Raw genomic sequence first — 26,150 nt, 5'->3', positions numbered from 1 at the left:
AGGGAGCCGGGTCAGAGGGGTCCGTCCCGGGAGATGGGTGGGGAGAGGCAGCGGCGAGCTGGGCTGTGCCGCAACGCCCCTCGCTATAAACGGAGGGGCTGCGCACGGAGCGGGAGGAGTGGTGCGGCCAGCAAGGAGCGCGCCCGGAGCGGAGTCCAGCCCTGCCCAGGCTAGCCCAGCCCAGCCGGTGCGCTGCGAGCGCTGCTGGGGCTGAGCCGCCCGCCCGAGCCGGCTCTGCGCGGACACAGGTAAGCTCCTCGCCTCCCGGCCGGGCACCTTCGGCCCGGGGGAACCAGAGCGTTTGCGAGCGCGGCACAGCCTCCTGCTGAATTTACGCTTGGCTTAGATGGAGCAGAGGAAGGCTCAGTCCCGGACGAAGCGCAGCCACTTAAGCCCCTGTGCTTTGGCTTGCCCTGCGAGGCTCGCTCGCTAAGTTCACAGTCATTTTAGAGAGGGCTAAGTGACCCACAGACTGCCAGCCCTGCCGTGTGTGAGCTCTCGTGTCTTGTCAGCAGTTTGAAAAGAAAGCAAAGGCGTCCTGTTGCACTAGGCATAGCCTCTGGAGCACTAACCACCGCACCATTCAAGGCTTATCCCAGCAGCCTGCAAGAGGCAGCCCTCTCGCCTCTATTCAAGATCAGATAAGCAATTAGATTTTTATTGCTGTGCTAAGCTCACGATAGAAATTAATCCGACTCCAAAAGCGATGCTCATGATTTTTAAGAGTTGTGCAAACAGTTCAGTTTCTCAGTCTGGCAGGCAATGCAACTTCTACCAGTTAGCAGCAAGTATTGGTTTAATCAAAATATTGTAGCATACACTCTCCATAACCAGATCTATCCTTTTTCTACAGAGCAAGAATTGAAGTGATCTACAACCAGAGACTAATTTTAGTTAGCAAAGTTAAAATGCCTCTCTGCCTTCTTTTTTCCTCACCGGTTTCTAAACTTCTCTTGGACTCACACTGGACAAGTTCAGATGAAATCCTGTAACATATTTACTGTTCTTCCCCTCTGCATGCATTAAAAAATTTAATGTCACCAGTTATTACAGGTACAAGCCCTATGTTCTTATAAATCAGCTGGTGTATCAGTAACTAAGTCTGTCAGGTCATGATGTGTACAAGCAGTAAAACTGCAGTACTGTTACGCCTGTTTCCATATTTCTGCAAAACCCCTAGAATTAGTGAGATATATGGCAATAAGAGACAACAGGATTCTGCCCAGAGCATGCTACAGTTCACTGTAAATTTCCATCCCTTCCAAAAGTAGCACTACTCATTTTGATTGTGTTGTGCTGCATAGCATGGGACAAGGTAGTAAATGGGCTCAGTAAAATCACAGAATAAGGGTATAAAGAGGGATTTTTTGTATAGGGGAGGCTTCTTCTCTTTTCATTTGCATGAACCCACAGCGCTAACATGATTAGATTTTTGTCTGAATAGGAGGATTAAGTATGGCCTGAAGCAGGTAATTACCATGATGATGTAGAAAGGCTTTTTTAGGTCTGTTTTAGTGTCAGACAAATGTTTCATACTCCTGACTATGGCAGTCCATTTTGCTTGTTGCCACCGTATTCTTTTAAATTACAGCACCTTTAAAAAATATTAACTGCCTACAAATTCAGCTTTTGCTCATTATTAAGAGTTTAAAATATGTGCTTTTCCAGCAGGAATGTGGTATTTCTGCACACTTTTCCTCCCACAACTTGAACTACATAGCAGAGAGAAATCAGTTGTGATTCTTGAGTGCTTCCTAGTTCACATTGCTAAACTAAGAGAGCAGAGTGGTCCTGTACAATTAAGAGAAGTCACATTTATCGTTAAATTTGAACGTAGCTGGTTTCATTCTCCCCTTATTTTTGTCATAATAATAGAGGGAAATAGAGTTAATTTTTACACTGGAGGAGAGCAGAAATGTGCCCATTTTCTATGGTGTAAGGTGTCCTGCCTTCCTGCTTTGAAACAGTACCTGCTTGGGTTGGACAGCATGTGCAAACTGCAGCTAGAAGTTGCTGGTTTGAAAGGCAGCAAATATCGGCCTGAAATGCCAGTACCCACAGCACTGCAGAAGTGAGGAGAGTACTGCCTTTAACTTTCAAATATCACAACTGAGCAACCTGCTTTTTACAGTCCTCTTAGAACGAGAAGATGAATTCCTGTGTTTGTGTTTCTTGAATAATGTTGTCTTTAATTGTATTGAATACTGCAAAATATGTTTAATATAACTATTTGTCGTACTATAAAAACAGAGACAGATGCAGAATGTAAACATGGTGATTTTCTAGAAATGTATGGACTGATATGGAAATAAGCATGAGAGTTTGAGACCATTAAAAAAAAAATTCTCTTTTGGATAATGGTCACTGACTGCATGTTTCTACTTCAAAGTTTTCTGCACTGTGGTAATTTTATCCTCTGTGTTTGTTAAAGGAGCATATTTAGGTAATCCTTTTCTCTGGCACTGCCTATTGTTCAGACACAGTAATTAATATGGTAATTTAAAGTTACATAAATTACGTACTTTCATTACACTGCCCTAGTTTGTTTATGCAAAGGTATAGTATTAACTGAAAACATTTTAAGCAGTCACAAATTACTCTTATTTGCTCACTAAATCTCTTTTTTTCTCTGGAACTTCTTGTATTCCAGAAGTTATTCGTGTCACCAGCAGTATTCATAAACTCACCTGTGGCTATTGCTGCCCAGATTTTAGAGGTCCTAATCACACTGTAAGAAGAATCCAACTGTTTGAGTGATTGACATGTTCCCTGCATCTCAAATATCCTAGTCTCCCTTGGTGACTTTGTAAAGGTCATGTTCAGTCTCGATGTAGGTAGAGAATATGGATATTTATGCATTACTTTAATCAAATACTATGCCTGACTTACATTACATGGTTACTCTAGTGAGGTTTTTTAACTGAATTTAATGGTTATCTTCTAGGAGATCACCTCAGTAAGAGGAGAAATCAACTAAAATTGAATTTTGATATATCTAAAGCTGAGTTGAGGAGATGGGTTATCACGATTTATCAGCCTACAAATACATCTGCTTGGGCTGTATATTGGATACATGAAAGAAAATGGCCAAATGGCCAAGTCAGGGGAAGGGTGATGGACAAAGCAAAGTATTCCCCTCACCTATTTCTGACAGTAATGCTGGGAACAGAGCAACCATCATCTCTCTCCATAAAGAGAATCATAAACCCAGAATCATTTCAGAGTTGCAAGCATGGTAAGATTGAGAGCTCACAGCTGGGAGGACTGGGTCAGGGAATAGCCTGGCAACTACAGGCCCACACAGCCTGCTTGTATTGTAGGCTCTTTTGCAGGTTTAGCTAAATCTCTAGCCTTTGGGTAATCTTGGTTCAGTTTTCAAGCCTTATCTAGTTTACTGCCACTGTTTGTTCCTCCTGCTCTCAGCTGTACAACAATTCCATCAAAAACACAGTGATACAGATGTGTTTAACTATGTGTTCCTCTCAAGTATTAATTAAGAATTTTGCAGTATTCTTGGATAGCAGTTAATATTTTTGAACAGTTAGTCCTAACTGACAATGGTGTTTTTAAGAAGTCAGCCTGTGCATTTTAGGTTCAGGTTTGAGAAGCTAAAATGTCAGAATGTTACAAAGAAACATTTTTAGAAATGTCGTGGAATTCTGAAAACAGAATAAAAAATGTGGATCCCTTTTAAGGAGAGAGGGAAATGGAGGGAAGACTTACATTGTTCTTTTCACTATTGTAGGATTAGTTTCCACAACACCAACAGGAATAAAGAGGTTGCTGTTGCTGAGCATTGAACCTCAGCTACTTACCTGAAATTAACTTTGCATAAAAGTTAAAATTTTTGCATGTAAACACAAGATGAGTTCAAATGCATTGGAAAGTTTGAGTAGGTGGCAACCTAATGTACACTTTGAGTTTCAAGATGTACCAACCTCATTCATGAGGCTTAAACACTGCAGCCTGAAGAACAGAAAGGCTGCAGTGAAACTATTTCAGTACAGTTGCGGCTGTATATACTAAAGTTACTAATCACAGTATCATTTTCTGTCCTTTCCTTCTGAACCCAAACACCCTTGCAGTGGAGAGCAAGCCAGTAATCTTTAGCTAATGACAGTATTTCTTTCAGTTCCCTTTCCATCAACAAATTTGTCTCTTAAGATCACTTTCACCAATAGACAGTCATTGTACTCAGAGCACTCATACCATGTTCTGTACCATTTTCTGAAATGTATCCTTAGCCAACAAAAGAAAACAAAAAAATGCTAAAATTGCCAGATGTACCCTGGAAGAATCTTTGTCACTTTGGAACATTTTGGGGAATTTAACAAATTTGACCAACAATGGGAGTTATGAGACTCATACTTAACATTTTTTTTCCTCAGCTGTAGCAAACAAATGAAAAGAGGTTATTTTGACTGTAAGTCCTAACAGCTGTGATTGTTTGAGACAAAGTACATATGAAATAGAATTGCTGGTCTAATCATTTTTGGTCTTATCTTCAGATAAATGATGGATTATACTAAAATTGCTGAGAGCTTTCAAGTGAATTGCAACAAAGGATAGGAAAATATCATGTTCCAAATGACATGCTGTTAGTATTCTCTGCTGCACCATCATGTGAAAGATTTTGGCCTTTGGTCAGGTGTCTTTTACAATTTTCATTCCATTTGAGTTTTGTTTGATAACAAAACTGTCCAGGTATTCACTATATAACAAGGCTAGCTAAAATGCTTGGTTACTATTTGTGGTATTTATGTCCTTTTATTGTAGCTGAGTAGCATTTCTCTTGCAGGCACAGAGAATGGGTAATAACTGAAGACAGCCTCACAGCAGGAAAGTGAGATCAGATTGGCAATGCAGCAGTGAGTGGCATGATTGAAGACAAGACAAAAAGCAGGCTACAGCAAAAGGTAACTAGCAATATCTAAAGAAACTAGTACTGAATTTGGGCAAGGTCAATATTTAGACAGTATTTCTCTGTTTGAGGTGAAAGCTATAATTTGGGTTGCAGCCAGAACAAAGAATGATTTAACTAAACTCCTAATTTCAGCTAATTCACCTATTCCTTTCTTTACTTCTAGGTCATTCAAGCTGGTGAGTTACTGATAGATCCTTGGCTAGTGGAATCTAATAATCAGTAGATGAAGTATAGGAACAGAAGTAGAAATTAAAACCGTATTCCTGGATCCACTCAGTTTTCTGAAAACGGAGAGAAGACCCTGAGCAGGAGTGCTGTGCCTCAGCATTTCGAGCTCAGAGGGACACATGCAAATAAGTAAAACATTCCAGAAAACCACTGAACAGCTGTACTTTCATGATGGGGGGCTTACACAAGGAGAAAAATGCACGAATTGACTTCTCTAAAAAATGTTCTGTTGGCAGTTGGCCTCCATTTAACTCTGCTTTAACATCAGCACAGCCTGGCCAGAGCCTTTGCTCAAAGCAGGCAGCACAGGATGTACAAGGATTAAGCCTGAGCTAGTTTATTGAGAAACCATTCATGCCCTTCCCAATCTAAGTTTAGAGGATATATGTTGCCTTTTCATATTGCTCTTTATAAACTCCTATTGGTTTTTATCTTTTCTCCATTCTCCACCCATTCTTGTTGCCCAAGCCTGAAAGTTTATACAGTTTTACTTTCTTCCCCTGCTAAGGGGAGTTAGTCCCGCTACCATTGGAGTTGCTCAGGGTTTGTTTTCTCTGTCCTCAGGCTCTTTTCTTTATGTACAGCAGTCAGAAATGGAAAGCATGGGGCAAGAATCAATGTGTGTTGTCAAACAGGGACCCTAGCTGTGCTGTTAGACTTCTGTCTTTGTTTTCCTCTTGGTTTGCAGCTTGCCATTAGACAATAACAGTTTTTCTCAAATCAGGTAAAAATATTTCTTTTCACATGGGCTTCCTAAAAAGCACTTCAAAGAAAAAGGGTGAAAACCATTTTATCTTCAAATACATTTTATGATACTGTTCCATGTTCTTAAACATCAAAAAAAAAGCCATTTCAGTAAAGGACAGCCACACATCCAATGATTTGCACAGTAATTTTCCTAGCACTAAAGCCAAGCTCATGTAGCATCTCTAGGAGGGCACAGCACTACCCTTTCTGGGCTTCTATGCAGTTTTGTTTGCTTGAGAACCAAGACTGCACTTCCTTGAGGATGCACTGATTCACAGTATCACAGATTAGCTCACTCCAGCTGTAACAGCTGCCTTTGTTTTGCTACCTCTCTGGCTGGTCCTCAGTACCCACGAGGAACATCTCAGGACAGCAAAGAGTTCACCAATTAATTTTATTTTCAAAATAGAGCAATAAATTTTACTTTGGGAAAAAAAAAAAAAAAACAGGAAACAAGCTGTACAAATTTGGAAGAACGTCTATTTTGGGATCATTCTATTACGTGTGCTGCCTTCCAGACAAAGCACTAAGGATCATAGTAACTTGTTTTTCCATGGGTGATAATACCTTTCACACTGACATGGATTAAGGTGTCTATGTTTGACCTTTCCTTCTCTTTGATTAACCTCTTAGAAACTCACTATTTCAATTGACTCATACATTCTCAAATTTTCTTCTAGTCCTCATAATGATCTGCCCTTAACAGGAGTTTTGTGCAACTGAAAGCACAATTGGGCCTCTATGCTTTCAGTATTATACCTACCAATAGTTACAATTATACTAACTTCTCTTGGGCTTAGCTGCATTACCATTTTAAAAGATTTTTTTTGTCTGAATAAACTCTTGTACTTTGCCAGTTACTCATACTGTTTTCTTTCCTTTCTGCCTTTGGTTCCCTTTTTCTGACCCTAATGAGCGATTCATTAAGAAGCCTCCATGCTGATCCTTTGCTTTTAATCTTTTAACTTTTCCCTCCAGGCTGTTCCTAACATGATCATTTAGGGAAGAAAAGTCTTTTCTGAGGGGTATTGCCGTTGTGTGATATTTTCCCACTGTAAGGATGTCTAAACTAATTATATAATAAGAAAAGTAATCAAGTGTCTCAGTCAGACACAGTGAACCAAATCCTATTACAGATCGCTGAATTACAAGACAAAGCTTCCTCTGAACTAAGGTGTTGAAATCTAACATCCATTGCCTTGCACAGAAATCCACAATGCATTGCCTTTGCTTTTGCAGTAAGACAAACACTATTTTTCAGCACAAAGTCAACAGAAAAAAAGTGTTCAGTGAAGCTTTGCTTTCCTCAGAGCTGTAGCACTGACTAGTGGGAAGTTACATGGAGATCACTAGCCCTGGTATTGGAAATGTAGTGATAAAGCTTCCACATTAGCTGGTTTAGTTACCATGACAGACACTTTGATGATACTGGTTTGTCTGTGTTCACATGAAAGTGCCACACTGCACATGTGTTTGTGTTTCAGTTCATGTTTTCATTACTCAAAGCAAAAGATTCTGTTACTCACTTTAACCACATTGGTGAAAGGTAACAGGAATGGGATTCATTGGAAGGTTTTAGAGGGGGAAAGTATTTTCAGGTAACAATATGCAACATGAGCTACTCTCAGTCAACTCATCTAATTTCCATTAGATTAGAAAGTGCAAAAAATCTGTGTGAAGGAGGTCTCTCCATTGCTGGAGTAGAAGCAGAGAATTTTAAAGTGTTTCTTATCTCTCCTGCTTTCTGACAGGTTAGCCATCATTGCAGATGAAGATAATTGCTCTGCACAATGCATTTCTAAAGCTTGTTATTCATTAATTTACATTTTCCTTCTATATTTGGGGGAGAGCAGGGGGGTTGGGTGGGGAGTGGGGTGTGAAAATAAAAAGCCCATTGAGCAGAAGGGACTGCATCTTGAGCCTGTAAATCTCATAGGTTCATCATGGCCCCAGCCTGGTGATTCAGCTCAATGGCAGGGAAATGTTCTTTTGAGGATTAACATACAGGTAAGGCTTCAACCCACATCAGAATGTTGCCATGTGCATCAAAATGTCATTGATTTGCTTTACAACTTGAAGCAAATCTATGTAAGCTCTCTGGTGGCACCTTCCCTGTTTTACAGGAAAGTATGGAAAGGCAGTTCCTTGTACTAGAAAAGTAGCAGTTAAGTTATTTTGCAGAATTTGTTGCTGATCACATTATTATCTCACCTTTAACAAAGGAAAGTTTTTCCGGAGTGTAAATAAAGTGCATACATAATGTTAATTTTTGCCTCTGCATCTTTTGGTTTAGCAGAAAAGTTACATGACTCTGGGAGAGGGGCAAAGGACACTGTGGTTTCTGAATAAAATAAACTGCCTGGACAAAGCAAGGAAACCTCTATTTGGACTAACTGGAAATTCCACAAAGAACTGCTATCACCTCCCAAGTTTGTCTACAAAATGATTAGCTGTGTCCCCTACCCTTCTTCCTAGAAACATCCTTGCCTAGAGGGAGCAACAGTAATCTAATTAAAACATCACTTTTGGTACATTTATACTAGTAACACCACTGATTGAGTTGTGTCTTTCACAGTAAAGCTGTAAAACAGAAAAAGGTCAAAGATTCAGAAAAATCCTTTTCTCCCAGAAGTAGGGGATTTGGTTCATGAGGAAACAAATCAAGTTTTGGCCTTTCCGTTCCATTTTCTGTTGTAATCTCTGCCAGCAACAGAAGAGGTTCTGACAGTGATTGCATATTGCTGTGGGCATGTCACTCGTGCATTAATCATTTTAGAACATTATCATTTCTAATTTAGATGCATGAAATCCCTTTTTCTGCTAAATTATTAACAACCATTAATACAACCAAGAGTTTAAACTTACATAAATCTCACCTGTTTTTAGCTAGAGGTAATAAGCAAGCTCTGTCTTACCATTATAGTGAGTTTATGGAAGTAGCCTTTATTCCCCCCAAAAAGGCCACTCTCCAGGTGATAGCTCCCTTCTGCTGGACCAGTGCAACCACTGACTAAGACTAAGATCTGGACAATGAAACTTAAAAATTCTTCAGTGCTGGATGCACTAACATTCATTCCAGCAAGAACAGAAACAACCAGAGACCAGTGATACTCAAAACACCACATAAAATGTATTGTACCCCTTTTTAAACTCTACTTGCTTGAAATCACAGCAATGTGATAGCATCTCTCCTACAAGTCGGGCAGCAAGAACAGTTGTTACTACTATTTTTTGCATATTGAAGAAGGAACTCTCAAACTTCAGTGAAGAGGACCATGTAATCCTAAGGACAGATTAATAGGTGTATGAAAAGTCCAGCAAGCCAAATCATGATTTATATATGATGTGAGAGGAGGTGAGATAGCTCACTCATTGTACCTGATCTCTGCTGTTAAACTGGCCACGATAAGGTGTGCTTGCAGCAGTGCTTTTTATTTCAGTAAATTTTTTTCTTTCTCACCTCTCCACAGCATTTTTAATATAAGACTAAAATAGAAACCTGGATCAAGACCATAATTAACATTAATTCCCTTATTTCTCAGATTGGAGAAATTCATGATAGAATCTTATGGTTCATTACATATGGAAGCAGTGGAGAAATTTCAGGTGTGGGATTAGGTATCCAGAAGCTACATTTGTGTAGGATGTGCAATGCAGTGTAATTAATTTAAATTTAAAAAAAACAAAAAAACTTTAAAACTTCTTATTCCATGGAACTAAGATATCAGAAGAGAAACTTAAAATTCATCAAATTATTGCACTCACACTCAACAAACCTGAATTTTATTTCTGTCTTTTATTAAAAACAATCACATGGGACACACTATATTTTATATAGGCAATTCCAACTGCAATAAAGGAAATGTGTTAATCCATTCATTTACTATCACTCAGAGAAAGTAAGTGCAGCATGTTACCTTTCACAGCTCAAACTAATCTCATTTTTATTCATTCTGGGATTTGATAGCTTAATTCTTGTTAACTATTGATTCTTTCAGGTACTTCCAAATACCCTAAAGATACTTCATAACCAGGCATCAAATTTGAAGTTAAAAACCTGCAGTAAAATGTGTATTCATACTAAAATAGTACATCGTGCTGCTATTCAAAAAACTTTTCCTGTCAGTGCTGAAAACCCTAGAAATTGTAGTCCTACCTTGTTCTGAAATACCTTTACTTTGTCTTTCATTTATTTAAATGACATTATTAACAATATGAGGAGATGACATGTCCCTCCCCCACGTAATGAGAAGCACACAATAGGTTAGCCTGCTGATTATTGATCATTTTTATCTCCCAGAAGGGCGCCAAGCTTCCTTTTTGGTAAAGCTAATGGCTAGAGCAGAGGTGCAAAGATCCATGCTGGATTGATGATGGTAGTTAATGCCCTCATTTCAAAGACTTAAAATGTCTAAGTGCCTTCAGCCTCTTTTAGAGAGAGAGGCAATTCTTTACCCTGTGTTATAAACAAGAGCAGTGACTGCCTCCTCCTATAAAAACTAATTTTCATATTTAAAAACTAGTTTGGCTATCGGTTTAATAACTTAGATAAGGAAAAGATGATACTCATTTCTGTCAAGACAGAGCAACCAAGGCAACAGGGCACAGTGAGATTCCCTTTTCAGACATCATCTTTTCTGAAGCTTAACATTGTAGTGTTTAGTTTTAGAAGTACTGAAATAGAACTATTAAGCTAGAAATATATTTTACTTTGTTTATTTAATTATGTTTTCTGTTTCAAGTTACTGCACTGAGGATAATTTTATATCCCCATTTCTTAAGGTTATGTAATACCTAAGACATGTTAAACACCAGAAAGTTTGCAACACATTCATGCAGCCTTGGTCAAAGAAAGAAAACAGAGATTGCTCTGATGGATAAATGGGAGAAAAGAGACCAGAAAATTAGGTAGAAAAATCTAAAATATCTGGTGTGCACTGTCAAGCCAGAGCCAGCAGTGTCTAAAACCACCACCCCACTGATCTTCCACAAGAGATTAAACACACTGCATGTTGACAGTGGTTAATCTTTCAGTATTTTGGAGTCCAGTTCTAGATGGATTGAACCCAAGAATGTTTTCCTTCCCCTTAACAGCAGAGAAAACAAAATTATGTGTATTTAAGAGGAAATCAATGTTTACTTTGAAACTTAAATCTAAAGAATCCTAAAAATGAAACCTATAAACTAAAAGAATTAAACTTACTCTCAACAGAATAACTTTTGGCTATCTATAATTAGTTCCCTGTGGATCTGTCAGTCAACAAGTTTTGTACAAAAAACCCTCAATCATTGCTATGGTAGCATTCACTAAACTCCTAAGTTCTAGTGAGGTTGAGAAACTCTAGCGAAGTTGAGCAATCCTTCCTTGGCATTAACATCTACAAATAAAAATTTTATAGAAATATGTACATCAGGGTTTCCTAGATTCTGGGGAAAAAAACCACATAACATAAGTTGGGAATTGTTATAGTTACCTTTGTCCAAAGAGCTGAGGAGTAGGAAGAGATATTTCCAATGTTTCTGGACTCTGTAAGTACTGTGAGAGTATATGCAAGCAATGGTCCAAACTTTCACTGCTGCTGCAACTGCTGGCATTATAACTGCGACATTATTACACTGTAGATTACTAAAAAGAGAAGGAAAATTGTCACATCTTACACTGTAGAATATTAGCATTTAATGTCCAAAAAATATACTTAATAGATTTTATTCATCGCTCCACAGCTTCATAAATTAGTGGTTACAAAATGGCCTTTCACTTAGGCCAATTTTTATCACATCACTTTCTAACACAACATGTAAGTGTGCAAATAATTGATTCAATTTCTTTATTCATCATTTTAGATGTAGCCAACTGCTAGCTGGTTTTCTGTCTCTATATATCACTTTTGTTCTCTCTAAATGCTCCTATTTTTAGCAGCTTGGATATATAAACATTGTATGCTTGTACCCAAACATCCCGTAAGTGCACAGAGATACACAGACACTGTGGACATAAATATAGGACAAGATACTGATTAGTCCAACTCATCTGCCATAGGACAGTAGAGTTGATGTCATTTTTCTAGTTCTAGTTTGTTCATCTACTATTTTCAATAAAATAATTGTCATCGTAACACTAACAACCCTCCTGCTCTATCTCAATTAAAAGCTGTTTGCCCTTACTTTAGGGAATTGTTTAGGTAAACACTTAATTTGAAACAGAGTAACAGCATCATGCACTGGCACTGACCAAAGATGTAATGACAAACCCAAGTATATTAGTAAAGGTGGGGGTTAGTGGTGGTGTAAAAAATTGTTAAATATGCTTCTATTTTCAAATTATTAACTTGCTTACAATTCATTAAATATATGCACCATTTGGATGACAAACTGCGTAGGTTCATGTTACCTTTCAATTTCTAAAAGTCCTTTAAGTTGCTTAAAAAAAAAGAGTACTTCTGAAGTATCATTTTCAACAGAAAAAATATTTTCCTTCAAAATTGGCTGATATCTGGAAAAAGAGCTGTATGATTAACAGCATGCCTAGTTAGATCTAATATAATCCTAGTTGAATGAGTAGGTGTCACTATTTTTCCACCTGCATTGCTAAAGTGAAATTTCTTTGAAAATATTCTTAATTTGGATCAGAGAGAGAGTTTAGGTTGCATATATCTTTAAAAAAATAAAATATCAGGATCTTAGACTTAAAAGTGCAAGAATTGGACTTAAGGTTTGCAAAACTAGGAATGTGGCAGAATATAGGAAATTAGATAGAAGCTAATAGATGCTAAAATAAAGTAAAAATAGTTCAGTCTGGTACATTATAATTACATAAGCACAGTAGTACAATGATGGGTATTTTGCCTTATGTTTTCATCTTAAATAATCTTGAACCAAAAGGGTATTTGGAAAAGTAGTGGCACTTGAATATAAAACATAGCAATTCCCTTATTTTAAAGTAGGAAATACAGACCTCTAGTGGTCAAAATCTATAATATAGGAGTTAACTTCAAAGCAATTTAAATGTCACTATGCTTAACTGTGTTCCTTTCCTGTGTATCTTCCTCCCCCATAATAATTCAAAATCACACACCCCTCCCGATTCCACTGTTCAGACATTATACAAGCATTGATTTTTCCCAGAGGAGAAAGCCCCTTCATCTGTCATTTTTCACTTAAATTTTATGACTGAAACTGAGTAGTTGAAAGATACTTGGGAAGTGAAGAGAAAATTAATGAGAGTAGTCCATGAGAACAAACAGAAGAGAGATGTTAATTCTTCTCAGAATAAACTATGAAGCCACCCTACAGAAGGACAGACTCTTTTGAAGTGTGCCAGAGGAAATAAATACAGAGAAGTTCTTACAGAGAAGGTCAGAGTACATAAACAGTTCACATTTGCAAGGTGACAGCAACTGCTCCTCTGCTAGCACAAAAAAGTAGTAAGCAACTTAGCTTTTGATGTTATAGAGAACCAGATCCTAAAAGGATCACAGTTAGTTTATTTCCAGCTATACAAAGCCAGTAAAAGTGAAGTCCCCTTGCAGCTTGAGCTCATGCAAGGGGAAGGCAGGAAGAACCCACATATGGGTTAGTGCATTTAAAAGATACATACTATTAAATAAGTGAAGCAAACATCTCAAAATCAACAGCCTCAGTTGCCCAGTTATTCAATGAAAATGCAAGGGCCAGTACAAAGTCCTGCAAGTTCTGTTTGTTCTGATGTCAGACCACCTCCTGATCCAAAACTGCAAAGCAACAGCCAGCTTGACAGCTGCTAACACAGGTCTTCTGAGGTTTGCTTTCTGCTCTTGGTGTTCGTGAGCTGAGGTACAGACAGTGTCTGGTGCTGTACTACCTATCACAGTCCCTTTTCAGTAATACTTTGATTTATTGTCATTTACCACAAACTCAAATGGTGACCTCTGTGGAAGGTACCAGCAGTGATGACAAGAGCACACTGTAATGGCACCACAGTTTGAACTATATACCTTGTTTGTATTTCTCTTTCCAATCCATCTATCAACTCTGGATTAAAGATATTTAAGAAAGCCATAAGTGGGGAATACAGAGTGTTACAACTAGCAGAATGAATAAGAGCTAGGAGAAAGGTAAATCTGTGGCTTCACAGTGGTACTGCCCAGGAATTCCAGGAAAGCAGAGAAAATGCCGCAGTCTGCATATGAGGTAGAAGTAGCTCTATTCACTAAGGCCGTGAGGATAGAAAGGGTTACTCTGTTGGATAGAAAAAAAACCTAAAAGCCTGTGCAAGTGTCATTACTTCCTTAGTACTTAGAATAAATCAGGAAAGAGGGGACTAAACTCTTAAGACAAAGGAAAGTTTGTGCTATAAGAAAGAAATAAACGTAGCTAATACACTGAACGTATTGTTCCAAACATTTTTCATTCTCTCTTCTCCCTGTGCAATAATTTTATGTAAAAATAGAATGCAGCATCCTCTTAAACATGGAAATATCTTCTCATTTGTAAGAAAAGCAAATAATCCACCTACTGTTAGAAGAAGGAAAGTGTACATTACCTAATGATAAGGTGACTAAGCTGTGGCAGGGTTGGTCAGCCTGAGTTTATTTAGTCTTTGTCAAAGCACATATGAAGTACATTTTTTTTTCAAAATATGATTTGTGACACCTGCTTACCTGTTTATAGCTGATGAAGTTCTCACAAAAAGCCACAGCCTGTGCTATCTTTCAGTAGGCAAAGTGCTGTTTACCTTGCATGAGCCCAGCATTCCTTGTTTCCACAGGCAGTTTAATTAAGATGCATGTTCACCCAACAGAAGCAATGAATGGAGTGTTAAATAATAGTTGGTAGAGCAGTCTCAAGCATTTCATTATCAGTGGCTTATTGTAATCATTGTAATTAAAAAAGATAAAAGGTCAAACAGGACAGTAACTCAGAACAGGGGCTTGCTGCTCACCAGATAATTTGCTTGAGCTTGATGTCACCACACCATTCACAGTCACATCAATTCAATCCTCTTAGAAAAAGCTCCTTGTGTATCAGCCTTAAAATGATCCAATTACCATTATGTTAACACAGGTCATTTTAGATGCTTTACATGGAATTATCAATGCACACAACTTCAATATGTGCATTTAACTGGCCAGTGGTTTAACCTGCTTGGTTGAATTCTGGCAGCATAAAGCCATACCAGCCATCTATTTCTGTAACATTTTAAACGAATCTGCAGCTCCTCCTATGTAGAAGTATCTACTCTGCATAAATGTCTACAGCCATGATCTTGGGACAAGATAAACTGTGGCAAGTGAGAATAACAGTAAAAATCATGTTATGGAAAAGAAAACATTGCCTGTAAGGAATTCACATTGACACAGTGGTCCTGTCTCACCACTCAGCACTGCCATGGGCCCATGCCTTCCAAAACAAATATATTCTCCTATATTGAAGCTTTTCCTAATGCTCTGAAGTTACAGTTGTGCTCAAGGAAACAGATCCACCTGAGGCTAGCTCTGAAACTTTAGAATTTCCAGGAAATTTGAACTGTGCTTCAAATGTACAGCTCTATGAGGTTCATTCTCACAGCAACATTCTGTTTTCAGATACACAGATGGCAATCCATATGTGTTTATCCAAAAGCAACCACACTATGTATTTCTGATTCATTTTCACTTACTGAAAATATTGATTAATTTATTTTATTTATTGATTGTAATTCCTTAGTGTAATTTAAAACTGAAAAACATCATTTGCACAATTCTACTGACTTCAGTGTTGCACCAAAACCTTTAACTCCGGAAGGATTACACAGTTTTACAGAGGGAGATTGAGGTATAGTAGTATTTCTTGACAAAATTCCTGATTCTTCATGGGAATTGTTCCACCTTTTTTTATTTCTCAAGCACTCCACAATATGCTCAGGGAATTCAGTACCTTTGAGTGCCAGGCACAAGTTTCCCAACTCAATTTTTTTTTGTTTATTTTAACACATTTCTGAAAATGTAATAGAATCACTCTTACTCTTTCTTGAAAGAACATATGCTCTTAATTAGTATCAACTGAAGCTACTACTGACATGAAACAGTACAGGTCACCATGTGGGTAAAAAAGGGAAATTGGAAACAAAACAACACAACACACTACACTGAAGGAGTGTGTGAAGAGACCATGGGAAAATTGCCTTGGCATCTACCATTGGACAGAATAAACTCCATCAAACAGGGAATATTCATCCTCAGACACTGAATCTGTCACTCAGTCCACACAGAGCCAAATAATACCAGGGACTGGTTAATCTTGTCACTGAGAAAAGGTTTTGTTCAGCCTTAACTGGGCCTGATCTACACTATTGCCAGTAGAACTTGCACAGGTGACCTCCTGAGTGGAAACTTCACGACAGATTCTTACTGCAAAGTTCTGGGCTGTAATTTTAGTGGGTATAAAAGGGAGCAAAGATTATAAGTGACCATGCAGCACCAGCATGTAGCTGGGACAGAGTAAATATTGCCAGACCTTGATGTTGCAGAACATATCAGTTACTGTCAAAATTACTTTCATAGCCAGGGGGTGAGATAAGAGGATTTATCTTGAAATCTTTTTATTGTTGTTTCCCTATTCTAGGGATAGCCTGACCTTCCACAGAGCCAAATAACTTGTATTTGAGATTTGGCACAGTTTGAAAGCCAAGTTTTGCTCAGAATGTGCTAGAGTGCCACTTGTATTCAGAATGGTGAACCTTTCTTTGTGTTAGCTCTATTGCTTGACATTTTAATTTCTTAAACATGGCAAAAATAGTTGATGTGATTTTGAGACATCTATACCACCTGAAGCAACAATTCACAGAATTAATTGAAGAGAGTGGGAAGTGTTGCAAGGCACATCTTGACAAATGGTCTACTAATCGTATTTTACTAGATATTCCAAACTTGATAGAATCATCAAGAACCTAAATCTTGAAATGACCCTCCCAGCTTTATAGAAATGAATCAGCTTATTAATACAAGCATATACAAGAACATGAGCTAACACAGAGAAATAACAAGTCTTCAAAACACTGAGCCAAAGGGTGACCTCGCTCACAAGATGCTGCCTGCAACCTGTAGGCAGTTTTGGCTCCACTTCAGACTTCCTGTGTGGGCTTTGCAGAAACAAATCTGTGCCTCACTTCCCTATTAAAAACACAATCCATTTGTAATAAGATTTGTCTTCCAACATGACCAAGTCAAGCACTACACTCAGTGGCATTCTGCACTTAAAAGGAACATCAGTGCTGAACCACTCAAGTAATGAGCAGCCACATCTGTAACATAGCTGGTGTGTCCATAATGATGGGTATCTGAATGATGCTTTCTGAATGCATCTCTACTGCCCAGGGTCTTACATTTATAAATGGTTTCTTTGCTGTTTGGAGCTTGCTTTGTTTTGCTTTTAAAGCCAAATTATTTCAGTTAACCTTCATTTGAAGCAGCACAGGTTGGGTTTGGCTCATAGCTGTCAGGATCCTGCAAACAGCAATAACACTACTCTGCAATAACAACTATCCGTTTTTAATTTTTTTTTTAATATCCATTATTTTTCAGGGAAGACTGTTTGTAGACTCTTGAAAGTAATTAATATTAGAGTCACTTACACTGTATTACCTGCTTTCTAAAGTCATCAGTCATTAATAAGGAAATTATTCTTGCAGAACACACAGGCCCTTGGCAAACCAAACAGGTGCCCTGTAAAAGGAGATTTCATATCCTTGCTATACACTTAATATGGTCCAGAAATACAACTTCAGCTTTTGGATACATAAATTTTGTTAGCAACTGAAAAAGTAATATGAACTGTTGCTCCCTTTTGCACCCTTCTTAAACTCTTTGTACAGTTATTAATGTGCAACAGATCAGGACATGTCTGGATTTTCACGGATTCTTTTTCCCTCACTAGTGGTTAAATACCATAATTCCAAGCCAGATGGGGAGCTAAGTAACCTCTGAATATTTAAGGTATTTTTGGTACAACACACTACTAGATTGTGTGAGTGTTTTCGTCTTTCTCTGTGATGTAAAAATTGTCTCAAAGAATTAAGCTCAATGTATAGAAAGAAAATTCTAGCGGTACATCTCAGAGATACAAATGAGTACCTAATCTAAAGTCACTTATTTTCTTAATTCATTGCAGTTTGTATTTACATAATTAATTAGTATTCAGAGTGCTTAACTTTAGTGTCTAAGATATCTGAATAACTTAGCTCATTAGATAGGTCACCTATTTATGGAAAGAAAATAATCTAAAGGCTCCCCTGAATTTATAGTTATCTGCTATTTTCAGTCTCTCTTATTATTTTTTACATATGTTCACTAACCAGTATTATTTTAAATTGGAATTTTGTTAATTGAAAGAGGTGTTTTAGATTTCATTTATGTTAAAAAGAATCTAAAAATGTTCAGCCAACTCCTAACATTCTTGCCTCTGTTTTACTCTGCAAAGTCTGTCCTAAAATAGAAATTGATTGATAAAACACTTGAAGATGGCTCATTTTAAAATCCAAAGACATTGACAAATTGTGTTAGCTTTGACAAAAACTCAACATTTAGTTGAGATTTTTTTTTAAATTTAATCCCTATCACAAATACTGTTTTCTTCCTCTTTTCCCCTCCCAGGTGTGACCTTCATATTTTCTCCCTGAAACTAGGGTATAGCTGAAGAGTTCAAGATGATTCCAAACTACTCTACTGAAGAAACTGTTAAAAGAATCCACGTTGACTGTCCTGTTTCAGGGAGGCACAGCTACATCTACATTATGGTTCCAACCGTTTACAGCATCATCTTTATCATAGGCATCTTCGGGAACAGCCTGGTCGTTATCGTCATTTACTGCTACATGAAACTAAAAACAGTAGCCAGCATCTTCCTTCTCAACCTGGCGCTGGCTGACTTGTGTTTTCTGATAACTCTGCCTCTCTGGGCTGCCTACACGGCCATGGAGTACCAGTGGCCTTTTGGCAACTGTTTGTGCAAGTTGGCATCGGCGGGGATAAGTTTCAACCTGTACGCCAGCGTGTTCCTGCTGACGTGCCTGAGCATCGACCGCTACCTGGCCATCGTGCACCCCGTGCAGTCGCGGATCCGCCGCACCATGTTTGTGGCCAGAGTGACCTGCATCGCCATCTGGCTGCTGGCCGGCGTGGCCAGCTTGCCCGTCATCATTCACCGCAACATATTCTTCGCTGAGAATTTGAACATGACCGTCTGCGGGTTTCGCTATGAAAGCAATAACACGACGCTCCGGGTAGGATTAGGTTTGTCCAAAAATTTGCTGGGCTTTTTAATTCCTTTTCTGATCATATTAACGAGTTACACCTTGATTTGGAAGACTCTGAAGAAGGCATATCAAATTCAAAAAAATAGGACAAGAAATGATGATATTTTTAAGATGATTGTGGCAATAGTATTTTTCTTCTTCTTTTCCTGGATTCCTCATCAAGTGTTCACTTTTCTGGATGTGTTGATTCAGTTACATGTAATAACAGATTGCAAAATCACCGATATTGTGGATACAGCTATGCCCTTCACCATTTGTATCGCTTACTTTAACAACTGTCTGAATCCTTTTTTTTATGTTTTCTTTGGAAAAAACTTTAAAAAATACTTCCTTCAGCTAATAAAATACATCCCACCGAATGTCAGTGCACATCCAAGCCTAACAACTAAAATGAGCTCCCTCTCCTATCGGCCACCAGAAAACATCCGCTTGCACACTAAAAAAACTGCTGGGCCTTTCGACACCAATTGAGGCATTTCACGAAACGCTTCTTGTGAACAGCCTAGCGTGCGAAGCAGCAAGAATGACAAGATTCATCTGCGGTCCTGAACATCACAGCTCATTGCAGAAACACTGGATCATCTCAGAGAAATCATACTGTAAAGAGTTAGCAGTGGCCTTTTGCCTTACATTGTAAAGAGGACATCATTTTCATTTTGTTCTTCTTTACTGAAAGCAGTGGAAGTGTTGGACAGGCATGTCAGGGTTCCTGCCAGCATCCTGCTGTTTGCTTGGAGCTATGAAAGAAGGGGAGGGAAAACTCCTAACTTAGTTCACAGGTGTTTTAAAAGGAAAAGCTTGTATAAATTACATGAAATATGAAGAACCTGATTTGCGTATATGTGAGCTATTCTGTTGAAGGAGTGGAGCTTTGTTGCTTGTTTTGTTGGTGGTTTTTTAAATTACATAAATGTCCTATAATCATATTTATAATATATTTTCAAATATATGCTAGATATAGATGCCCAATTTTAAATTCAAATGGAAATTTAAGGTCCTTGAAATTGGTCTTATTCTGATTTATGCTACTATTCTTTTTAATGGCAATTTTTTCATAATAATATATGCAATAAAATGCAGATTTATTAAATATAGAATAAATGTATTTTTAGATTTATATTCCTACTCATACATTTCAAACATTGCTTCAGAAATGTAAATTTATATCCCAGTGAATATTTTTATAGTAGTTTAAAAAAATTATTATATGTATGCACACAAAAATGGGGTTCACTCAGCCTTTCCTCACGATAAGCCACACTGACTTTGAAGAACTTTACATACAGAAGGAGTTGACTCCATACTCTGTGTGACTAAAAGTACAATCCTGTATTTGAAAACATGAGTTCTGGGAAAGAGTTGATCAGAAAACATCAAAGTGTTTTTGTACAGTAACCAGGGCACTCAGTGAGAGATGTTACCAACTGATCAAGTTTACTTAGATTTTCAAATTTCTGCTTAGTAAAGTAAACTCATATACTGATAAGCAAAAAATGTGACAATGCTCACGTATCAGTTGAACTGAATACTTTTAGTAACATCTCAAAACATCCAAGATCAAACTTTACTCTTGGCTTTTCTGGAATTTCTCTCCCCATATAAAATTATGCCCAGGGTATTTTCTCCCTGTAGAACCTTTTTTTATTTGTCTGGAACAAATTCAGATTTACACTAGCATAAATCAGAACAAAATTCTGGCTCAAACTCTCAATACAAATGGAGGGGAAAGGTGATAAGCACTGTAGGAAGTTTCAACTAATGATATTCTCATATGTGTCCTTTTTACCTCAGATAATGAGCTGCAGATATTTATTCTTGATTCACACCCATTTATTGTCCTCAGAGATAAATGAGTTCGTACATACTTTCTGACATTACAAAACTTAAAAAATCCAAAACTTTATATATATCATGTAGACAATTACATACCCCTTTGGAATTTTCAGTATTTGTAATCTCCAGAATTATACATCTAATGTGGCTTTGTCTCAAGTAGTGAGTGCTTGGATCATCCCTATTTTCTGATGGTCAAGATCAAAACAGAACAAAAAAGTTGTTTCTGTAATTTAATACTTTCTAAGGGGAAAAAAAGGGACTACAATCAGATCTAGGATTCTTCCTGCTCTTTCATTCACGTATTTTAAGGAGGATTTTTTCAGTTTTGCATTTGTTCTTCCAGCTGCAAAATGGGAGCAATGTGTTTACTCGTATATGTCACAAGGCACTGTGACAAATCACAACTTCTAAAGCTGTGTATTAAAAAAAAAGCTCCTTCATTAAAACTTCTGAGTTAATTCAATTGCAAGACATTTGAAGCCTGAATGTCATTTAAATATGTCATTTAAAGACATATTTAAATTGTTACACTGAATACTTTATATTTAGTTTATATCCTTACATGTGAGGCAGCCATTTGCTTAAATTGAATATGGCAATAACCCCATAGATTATCAATAGCACCCAGAACAAGAGCAGTGCCCCAGAAGTCTGTAAACTGACAAAGGACTGGCAGAGATTGCCATTTATCTGTATATTTTGCTCATGGACACACACACACATGCTGAACAGCATCTGGAGCTTCCCCTGGCAGAAGCATCTCTGCTCAGCCATAATCCAGTGTGCTGTGCTTGCCACCTGCTGGATGCAGCCACAAATTTGCTTTTCATCTCAAAAGTTGTAATAGGAAGAAACAGCAACATTTCCCTGCCACCTTGATGGATCTGAAGATCCTCACCTGTGGCAAAACTCTTATAAATAAAACACAAACTTGTCCATCTGGTAAGCCAGTAACTTCCCTGATAGGGTCTAAGCAAGGCTTTCCTCATCACCTGCTCATCCCTTTGGTCACTGAAACCAAGTGTCCCCAGTGACCACAATAGGTAGCTCATTTGCAAAACGTTGATTGCATTACTACAAGAGCTATCTCAAAGAGAAGACATGAAAATCAAAGCCATGAGTTATTGATCTTGATCATTTCATGCCAGATCCTGCATTTCTAAAAGGCTGTGTATCCTAGGCTCCTGGTGCCACCTGTGCCTACTTGTGTCATGGGAAAAAGCACACACATACACATTCAGCTATGTTACTGTAGGAAAGGTAGGAAGGGATTGCAGCTGACATGCTCTGAAGACAACACTGACCTTGAATCACTAGGCAAAGAAAGTGGAGGGCAAGGCTGCTGTTAAATAATGCTTGCATGTACCTGCAACCAAGGCAGATGCTGACAAACACATTATTGCTGAGCCTTACCCTCCCCTGCCCACCTACAGGCTGAAAACACTGTGCTGGAGACCTGTGTGTGTGGCAGGCAGAGCACACGTGGGAGAGGGGACAGTCTGGGCTTCACTGGGGACCCTTGGCCATGTGGTCCCTACTGAGGGACAGGTGGGAGATGGCCAGAATATTCTTTGGTACAAGGACCTACTTAGTGCTAACAAAGGAGGGAGGAAGATTTGGCTCTATATGACTTTGCCATCTTTTGGTTGAGCCCTCTTAATATCAAAAGAAAACTGGCTGTAGGTGTTTAAGAATGAACTCCCACTACCTTAAAGAACACAAACTTCAATGATATGCAATAGTATGCAGTTATTTTTAAAAGGAGCATCCATAGTGCTTTTCATTCCTAGGATGATAAAACACTACAAACTCTTAGTCCATCCTTGTGTTCTCTTGTTGTGAGGAACTCAAGTCAGTACTAATGGAAACAGCATATAACCCTAAACACAGGCACTACAACTCCTGTTCCATCACGATTGTATTTATCTGAATGAACACCTTTTTTCTGTTGAATAATTACTAAATCACATGTTTGACCTGTACATACATAATACTTATTTCTATTTATTGTGCAATAGTACTTTATATGACTCGTGTTTTGTGCTCTGCTCTCTACTTGCTTGCCCATTACATGCCCATCCAAAATCATACTATACAATCCACACTGGTTAGCCCAAATTCCAACAAAACCATTACAGATGCAGTGGGGATTAATCTGCCTTCTTGATCTAACCATTTCCTCCTGTTTACATTGTTAATGAAGAGTTTGCAGAGTAAGCACAAGACCAAAAGTCCATTACTTTTCCAGCATTACTTGTTTAGATGATAGTTTCCATTGTCTGCCTGAAACTGTGACAGCAGCAGAGAATACAGTAATTTTTCCAGGTTTGGTTTAGTTTTGGTTAAATAGCTTCAGCAAAGGTTTATCTTTGATAAACCTGATCTCCTTTTTAAGTATACCAAAATGCAGGTATTCCCAGGGAGAAATTTTCCACTGAAAGGAGACACAAATATTTGGGAGAGGGTGATAGAAGGCTGGTGATAAAGCAGGGACTTGCTGAATTTGGAAATATTAAGTGTTAAATGTAAATATTTATTTTTAGTTTTGCAGCAGACTAGGGGGGGGAAACCACACACACAAACACACAGAAAAAGAATAAATCTTTCAGCTTAGTAAAATCTTTCAGAAAGTTTTGAGAGACTTTTTAAGTTTCTTAATAACATCCTGCTCAATCTGGAACATGTCAAACCATTCTTACACCGCTCACAAGGTCAGGGTCTCTTCTACACCACTTTATAAGCTCGGCCAGACACTCATCCCACCAGCTTGTGCAAAGTGAGGGTTGTTCTATCAGTCACTGAGTCCTCCTCAACAGCGACCTCCCAGCCAAGGCTGAACTAACAAATCCTCAATGTTACAGCCCAGCTGTCAAGCTCATTGTCAACAGAGAGCTCTGCAGATGAGACAAGGCACTCGAGGGATAGGGACAGATCAGATCATGTCTGAGAACAGCACTGAGTGATCTTTTTAGGGGATTAGTGCCATGGTCTGCAGCTTTGTACTTGACAATTTCAGTAACAAAAACTAGGTATTTTCAGTGGTTTTGTGCAGTTGTAATTTGTGAAGTGGTGGATGTTAAATGTTTTCTATTTCAATAGGGATAGTTTTATATTGTAGAAGTTTACTTCAATTATATAAAAACTTCTATTGTTTAAAGTATCACTAAAAACATAGAGCATAGAGGTCATCAATAAATGTCTTTGTGAAAGTCATCTCTGCTGCCGTGTTAACCATGCAAAACAAAAAGATCTGTTTCTGTATTGTAACTACTACACTATTATAACTATAGTTTTATATATATATATATATACATATATATATATCTCTTAGGCAATAGCATCCTTTACCAAGTATTTCTATTTAATGCTGTAACATTTTATACCACTATTCCTTATTCCTTTTAGCCCATATCCTAACCCTCCCTTAAATCTTTGAGATGAACAGGTTATATCTGCAGTTCATAATGGAGAGGATACCCAGCCAGCTCCACAATCACATGTAGAACAGCAGTTCAGTAATTCATTTCTGTATCCCAGAATAGGCTAAACTAATGAAGTTTACTGGGAGTGGAGACTTAGCAAATTGCTAATTTTCCTATATACAGGTTGGAATTTAAAGCCAAATTTAGACCTAACCTTTTAGAAATGAAATTTAGTTTTAGGGATGGAGTTATCTAGAATATTGTGTTAAATACAGGATCACAATTCATTATGAATAATGGCCCTGAAAAACCAGACTCAGGCTGCCTGTAGCTGAGCAGTCAATGTAGATATATCCACTTCCTTAGAACATAAGCAGTGCCACATTGTATTGTGACTTCAGTGGAAACAGCATCAGCTGCCAGCATAATAAGAGGGGATTGGGGATCATGGGAGGGGTTGACCCTGAAAAGAATGGTGCAATGGATTTTGCCATTTCCAGTTTGTATGAAAATAAAATAGAATTAATCTTGCATATTCCTAGCAAACCCCACTTCATACTGTGTCTTACAGTGTCCCATACTGGAACAAAGTTAAAAAGAGTTGAAGGTTGGGCTTGTGAAATTCTTTTAGCTTTTCTATGGCATAACTTATTTTCCACATATATTAATTATTCCTCAGCTTTCTGCTTTGGCAGCTTTACATACTGGTAGCATTGTTAGGCTACAATTAAGCAAAGGCCCTGGTGCAGGAGGAGAGACAGAGACATGCCTTTGAGCTTTACAGCCTAATCAGAGGTGAAGAATTGTTAGAATAAGGTGGAAAGCAAAGATGGTTGCTGAACAAATACAGAATTGGGAAGAAAATTCACCCAGCCATTAAATAAAACTTTAAAAAACTATTTTTTTTAATCACAGTCAGCAAAATAAGTACAAATCAAAAGAAAAAAAGAAAAAATGCTGAAAGGCAATTTCAACTGCAATTAGAATTAGAGAATTTCAAGCATCTCCAGCTAATATTCTCAAACAAATTCAAACCTGGCTATTTCTGACGAATGAATAGACAGAGAAGTTTAAGTTAACAGATACATGTAAGATACTAGCAGCCACTTTGCCACTGTTTCTTTTGGGGAAAAAAGATCTCCAGGCATGACAAAAGACTGGAGGCCCAAAGCCCACATTCTGCACAGGAGCACCTATAAAGTGGGGCCATGTGTATGATTTGCAGGATACCTTTCAAAGTACGGGACATAAATAAATGTACATGAGATACAATGTCACCTACCAGAGCATTGCTAACCTTGAACCTGAGTTTTGTGATACAATTATTCGAGATAAAAATGTAAAGAAGCAGTAGAAAGGCATAATCTGTATACTAGACTGTACTATACAGTGCCATTTTTACATGTTAAATTCTGAAAAATTTTATTTCTGGTATTTTTTTATTTTCTCTGCTTGTCTATGATGGCTTTCTATATTGTCATCTGTAATTTTTACATGAGAGTAGACAACAGATATGCATTGTTCTGTTTAAAAAGAAAATACCACATTTTCAACAGGTTTCTGTCTAACACAACTACAAAACCAGTAAGCATTTTTCACAGAGCCATCTACATTAGGCTGGTTGTATTTTGAAATACTGAAAAAATTAAAACAATACAAAATAACTTTAAATAAGTGTCAGTTTAACTTATTCTTCACACCATATATTTAGACTGTTTCTCTC

At 37.9% G+C, this 26,150-nt stretch overlaps 1 protein-coding gene and 1 long non-coding RNA gene across 2 annotated transcripts in view; one reads left to right on the top strand and one right to left on the bottom strand.

Moving 5' to 3' along the window:
• Positions 1-26,150, bottom strand: part of LOC146433303 (uncharacterized) — a 61,308-nt gene that overhangs the window by 29,618 nt on the left and 5,540 nt on the right. The window contains exon 2 of the long non-coding RNA XR_014854042.1: positions 11,374-11,525. This is a non-coding gene — a long non-coding RNA (uncharacterized LOC146433303). The remainder of the gene's footprint in view (positions 1-11,373; positions 11,526-26,150) is intronic.
• On the top strand, positions 117-26,091 carry AGTR1 (angiotensin II receptor type 1). Its single transcript, XM_085069485.1, has 3 exons — positions 117-248; positions 4,799-4,916; positions 18,508-26,091. Exon 3 carries the CDS (start codon positions 18,561-18,563, stop codon positions 19,638-19,640), a length of 1,080 nt encoding a protein of 359 aa, XP_084925611.1. The 5' UTR covers positions 117-248; positions 4,799-4,916; positions 18,508-18,560; the 3' UTR covers positions 19,641-26,091.

The sequence above is a fragment of the Lichenostomus cassidix genome, chromosome 9, assembly GCF_008360975.1.
Source record: "Lichenostomus cassidix isolate B80296 chromosome 9, HeHo_3.0, whole genome shotgun sequence".
Lineage (NCBI taxonomy): Eukaryota > Metazoa > Chordata > Aves > Passeriformes > Meliphagidae > Lichenostomus > Lichenostomus cassidix.
Note: the sequence above shows the minus strand (reverse complement) of the source record. Positions and strands in the feature narration are given on the sequence as shown.